The sequence below is a fragment of the Ruditapes philippinarum genome, unplaced genomic scaffold (genome assembly GCF_026571515.1).
Source record: "Ruditapes philippinarum isolate M1 unplaced genomic scaffold, ASM2657151v2 ctg1711_1_1_1_1, whole genome shotgun sequence".
Lineage (NCBI taxonomy): Eukaryota > Metazoa > Mollusca > Bivalvia > Venerida > Veneridae > Ruditapes > Ruditapes philippinarum.
Window position 1 is genome coordinate 97,415 of NW_026859213.1, and position 5,996 is coordinate 103,410.

Below are 5,996 nucleotides of genomic sequence, written 5' to 3' on the forward strand. Positions count from 1 at the left end.
AGGGAAAAATAAAGTAAATAACAGTGCTACTAGTAATATTTTGAACTGATATATTTTTTTTAAAAGAATAATCATCATATACAAAATTATTAATGACAAAGATATTAAAACGTCTTTTGCATGAAATTGAAAAAAATCCCAGATCTGATAAGAAAATGTTTAGTTAATTCATCGTCGTAATTGAAAAACTATAGAATAGTCTCATAAAATATATAGACAAATATTTTCATTTGCAAACACTGTGTGTGTTCATTGCTTTTCCGGGAAATATATTGATTATTTATTATTTTTAAGCCAAATAAAGGAGACTTATATTAAGTTTCCAACTGAAGCCGATTTTCTCTGGGAATTAATTATAGCATCCGCGCAGTCTGATCAGGATCCATGCTGTTCGCTATCAGTTTCTCTACTTAAAATAGGGTTGGTAAGCGAACAGCATGGATCCTGATCAGACTGCGCGGATGCGCAGGCTGGTCTGGATCCATGCTTGTCGCAAACCCATTATGTTGGTTTTGTCATGACACGGCTCATATATATAACTGTTGCAGATACAAAAACATTGATAAGAAAAATGTGTTGAAATTATGTATATATCTTCAATAAAACTAAAGAAATATATGTGAACATACTTGTAGAAAACACAACGACAAAACCACAACATTAAAATTAATAAATAATTTTCAGAAACAAGTTTCCATAAAAATTCAAACAAATTGACACAAATAAAATTTATAGTCTTGAACACAGAGTACATACTAGCTCTGGTAAAAATTGCAAAACATACAATTTGAAAAAAAAACACAACACAACACATTTCCCAATTTTTTCAAGTTCTAGCGTTGTCATGGTATTCGGGCTCCTCGGCTACAATCATTGAGGTCAATGTCGTCGCTGTGGTCACGTGATGAAGTTTAGTGATAATTATATCGGAGTCTTCGCTCCCCTGACGTGATATGCTCGGCGAATCTCGGATAGTCGTACACAAACTCGGTCTACGTGATTGACTTATGTTCCCATTGCAAGTATTTTCCCGTTTTGTTTGTATGCCTAAGATTCCTTTTAGTTCAACTCTTTGAATCTTAGATCTGAACACATAAACAAGTGGATTCAAAGCACAACTAGACATTGCCAACAAAATAGATATAGTTTTAATTACAGGGTTTATCTTCCCGGGCTCATCAATAAGGCATTCTAGGATGATGATGATGAAATAGAGGAGCCAACAAATGATGAACGTGAACACAACCATACAGCTCGTCACCGCTGCTTTCCACTCATCCCTCCGCCAGAGAACCGAGCTCGAGCGGCTAGAAACGCTCAGACGGTGTACTAATATTGGTACCGCGCTCATTCGGCGATTATTTCGTAACGGTGTCTGAGAAAGTTGGTCTTCTAAAGCATTTGGTGGCATGCTATTTTTACGAACCTTTTCGCTGTTGGTCTTGGCAGCGTTGAAAATCACACAATACGCCCATACAATTATAAACAAAGGTAGAATGAAACATAAAGTCACTATGAAAATTGTAAATGTCATATCATTTGAGTCTTTACTTGTAGATACAGCGGTGCATGCCAGCTTTGTTCTCTGAAATTCGTATCTGTTCCACCCAAACAATGGGGGAATGGAACAGCAAACTGCTAAAATCCAGACAGAAGCAATCATAAGCGTACACCGTCTGCTGGTCATGTGCATGGAATAATGCAATGGTTTTATAACGGCACAGTAGCGGTCTATGGCAATAATAACAAGAGTTAACGTACTTGCAGCAAAAATAGCGTTCATCAAAAATCCTGTCGTTTGGCACCAAAACATGCCAAACTGCCAGTTCTGTGTAACGAGTGCCGCAAACACAAATGGCATCACAAACATCGTTTCCATTACATTGCAAACAGACAAATTTACAATAAATCTGTTCGAAATAGTCACTAATGCAGGCTTTTTGTAAAATATCAGAAACACAAACACGTTTCCCGCGAAACTAACGCAAAATATCACAATAAGAGTGATTGCCATAACAACAACGTTTGTCGTCTGCAACTTTTCGTCAGCCAAATCAAAACTTTCAAGTTTTTCCTCCGTTGTAGATTCATTTTCAAAATTTCCAGTCAAATTCATTTCTTGAAATACCTTCAAGATTTTTCTGAGAATTTCACGTTGCATTGAAAACTTGTATAAACCTAGTATATTCCACGGGAACAGTTCTATCCAAATTGCACGTTCAATTTGTCTGAACAAAACATCTTCTTGGCGAAATAAGAAATGAAATGAAATTACAAAATATATCCTGGAAATCAATCTAAATTATTCATCCCCTGAGAAATCCGAACTCTAGGAAAATAAGCGTCCTTTCCAATAAAACCGTAGCAGAAAAAAACTAATAAATCACAATGTAAGGCTACAAGCTCTACAAGAGTCTGACACTACGCTGGATTAGTTCCTTTATTTGTCACCAAAAGCGTCTTATACATAAGCTTCTACGATGCCAATATGTAGCAAAAGCCTGCACACCATTTGCCAATATGTGAATGTCTCTACGCTATGTTGTCCTTATATATATAGCCAAACGCCTCGGAGAAAATCACTTCTATTGCGACCTCTTCTACCAATAATTCCAATATTCCTTCCAAAGAATGCCATGCTCTGATCATTGTCTCGCGATGCTAAAAATAGATTTCAAAGATGCATTTATAGCAATTGATTGTTGGAAACGATTTCTAACTTTAGTGTTATGTAAACAAAGCTCACAACGTTTATTCAATTGACAGCTCGAAACAGGAAATCAAATTATGCGATCAGTAAACTGTTATAGGCATAAAGCTAAGCGTGATGTGGAACATCGTAAAACAATTTTCATAACTATAAGTATAATGTTATAACATTTCATTCATTTCTAGGTAAAATTCCTGAGTAGTTTGAGGTAACCTGCCAAGGTCATACTACTTAAAGTGGATTGGTTGACAGTTGGCACATTTTCTACAAGTTTTTCCAATGTTGATGAAATAATAGAAGTATATCATTTATCTGAAAACTATTTTTTTTATTTTGCTTGCATTCTTGTAGATTTCATATCATACTTATTGAAATGGTTCACTGAATTAAAAACAGTCCCTTTAATTACTAGGAAAAGAGAAAATAATAGATATCCTTAAATTGCTTTTTTGAATCCTTCAAAACAAACATGAATAGATATATAAATTTAAGCATTGAATTATTGAAATTAATTACAGAAAGAATAAAATCTATGTTTCTGCAATATAAATCGTCACCTTAGTGCAGTAACGGGTTAACTCCTATTAAGTTATGTAAGGACTTAATTCAAGTTAGTTTAAACATATATATTTCCCGAATATATACATTTACATATATACATATACAATACAAATAAAACATATTTTTATTCAAGATTGATGATATATAATATAAACGGCTGTCCTTGCAATTGAATTACCAATATGCGTTTTAGACTATATTGTAAACTGCAGTGTATAAGTTATCTTAGATAAATTTGTCAAGAATGTTTGACACATCGTTCTCCTAGATTATCCTTGAAACAGTTTTGTGAATGAAATATGTCATAAATACAAGACCAAGAATCGATTCAAGGAATAACAACTTAGACGTTAAAGTATTGAGAAGTAATTCCTCAAGCATGTTTAGTTTGCCTGATTAAAAAAAGCAATTTAAAAAACTCAATTACCTTCTGTAGTTCGTAGTAATTTTACTGTTTAAATAAGGGCCAGTTTATAATTTTTGAACAATTTACAATACATTTGATACGAAATCTATACAAAATGTAAGTAATAAATATATGGAAAATATTGGAAAAAGAAACATAATTGTTTAACCTCACCTAAGTATTAACGGACTTGACGTTTGGACGGAATCGGCAATGGTTTTATCTTTTTCCTAATTAGCAAATGTGAACTTTTAATTTTTTTCGTGATTTAATGATATCAATTGATAAATAAGTACAGATTTGAGGTGAAACATCTTGGCTATGTCCTTAGTTAAACGTAATCAAAGAAGTTTACGTTCAGCACGAAACGGTCAAAAGAAATAAATCTTTTGTCTTCTATATTTGCTAATTTGTCACTATTGTCAATTTATGTATCTGTGATAGATAGTTTAACGCCATTTTTCTGAAACCCCGGGAGCAATGTGTTGCCAAATTAATGTAGGCAAATAAACGACAAGAACCAATGGCAGAATGGTGTGAAGATAACTATAATTAGGCCTGAATAAGATATAATTACGTTATTGATACATTATATTGAACTTTCTTTCACCTCATGCATTGGCTTCTTTTTGACAGAGAGATTGGCCATAATACTTTATACCGTGCCAATATGTCGGAGGTACTTAAATTTTTAATCAAGGACAATTGCAATTACGCTTGACCTTATAAGGATTATAAATATTAAATACACAAAATTCTTTTCATTTTATACTAATAGCACTTTGCAGCTTTAAATACTAAATTGTATTGCATAAGAATAAAACGATTAGGTCATAAGGCATTGGCTTGTTTTAATACACTTGTACCCATCATTTAACCCATAGTCTAATGGCAACATCAAGATCTAACCATTCAACCGGTGCATACCAAGAACGGCAGACACATCATTGTCTGCGCTGTCCACTTTAAGGGAATACTTATTATAGATTTTCCCTACCTACAATATTGAATGGTTTCGCCGAGAATGAAGGATGAACAAGTCCATTTAAGACAATTTACGTGTTAAAGATATTGGTGTATTGTTTGGTATCAGTAGCGAAAAAGTGACAAAATTGCCCTAAAGAAAGTTCTACATAAGTTTTAAATATTTTTACATATATTGCTAAAATGCTAAATTTTGCTTATGCTTGTACTAGGGGGAATGGACGGTAGCTTGCAATTTCCAGTGCAGTTCATGAGCAAAATCATTCAAACTTAACAAATATCCGAACAAATGAAACGGTTGATAATGACTAGATGATTATACATGTAATATATAACACATATTTCTTGTATCACACCATTGGTACATTAACAAATTTAAAGAGAAACAGATACAGAGTAAATGTTTACATATACAGTATGATCAATGAGTCACATGACATTGTTTTCCATTAAGAGAATGTTTTTGTTAAAACAATTAATGTAAAATGTAACACGTGTTGAATACAAAACAAACCTTTGAGGGAAAAACTACAAATCGATCAAATTAGCCATTACAGGCATGGTTTGGAAAGATAACAAACATGTCTGAAAAGCAGGCCTATCATTATATATACATGTATATTTAATGTTTGTTTTGACCATGATCTCCGGTCAAATGTAACCTGGGGTATATTAATAATGAAGCTAATGTAATTAAGGCTTGTTTTTGCCATGTTTTCTTCTCCTTGCCCTTCGCTTATGTTTACAGTCACTCCATACATAATGATGTCAAATGATGTCATTCATGCATAATGCTGCCCAAAAAAATACTCTGCAATAATTGTTCCGGAGAAGTGCTTTCAGGCATAAAGTATGTTCTCTTTTACATATGAAGTGAGCTTGCATATGAAATAGGCATTTGTATGCTTAATCATAACATAATTTTGTCAATGACATGTTTTTAATTGTGTTGATATAATTGAAAAAAAAAGTTTTTGAATTGAAAAAAGTAACTTGGAAACATTTTCAAATTTGCCCTTTTTGGTGTGTTTTTTTTAGGAATTCTGATTTTTTTTAAAGAAGCAAAGTAAAGATAGAAAAGTATGCAGAATATATTGTACAGCACGGACGTTTAATTGAACCCCCATCACGCTATATATCTTAACTGTACTTGTCCATCTTTCAATAAAATAAATACCTATTATCATTTTTTATGGAAAATCAATAAGAATATATGACTTAATATTGAACAATGCACACCTTTATCAAACTGCAGGGATGTGTTGACTAGTGTATGTCTGCACCGGTCTCAAAAGTACGTGTTTTCAGCTACCATCAGCAGTTTAACGGTTAACA

General features: G+C 33.0%; 1 protein-coding gene across 1 annotated transcript; it reads right to left on the reverse strand.

The window, feature by feature from the left end:
• Window positions 1–533: 533 nt before the first annotated feature.
• On the reverse strand, window positions 534–2,690 carry LOC132755628 (G-protein coupled receptor 161-like). The gene has a single exon (XM_060746521.1). It carries the CDS (start codon window positions 2,159–2,161, stop codon window positions 827–829), a length of 1,335 nt encoding a protein of 444 aa, XP_060602504.1. The 5' UTR covers window positions 2,162–2,690; the 3' UTR covers window positions 534–826.
• Between the last annotated feature and the right edge of the window lie 3,306 nt (window positions 2,691–5,996).

What these genes read in the sequence shown, in the direction of transcription:
- LOC132755628 (XM_060746521.1), bottom strand. Translation starts at nt 2,161, where the DNA reads ATGCAACGTGAAATTCTCAGAAAAATCTTGAAGGTATTTCAAGAAATG.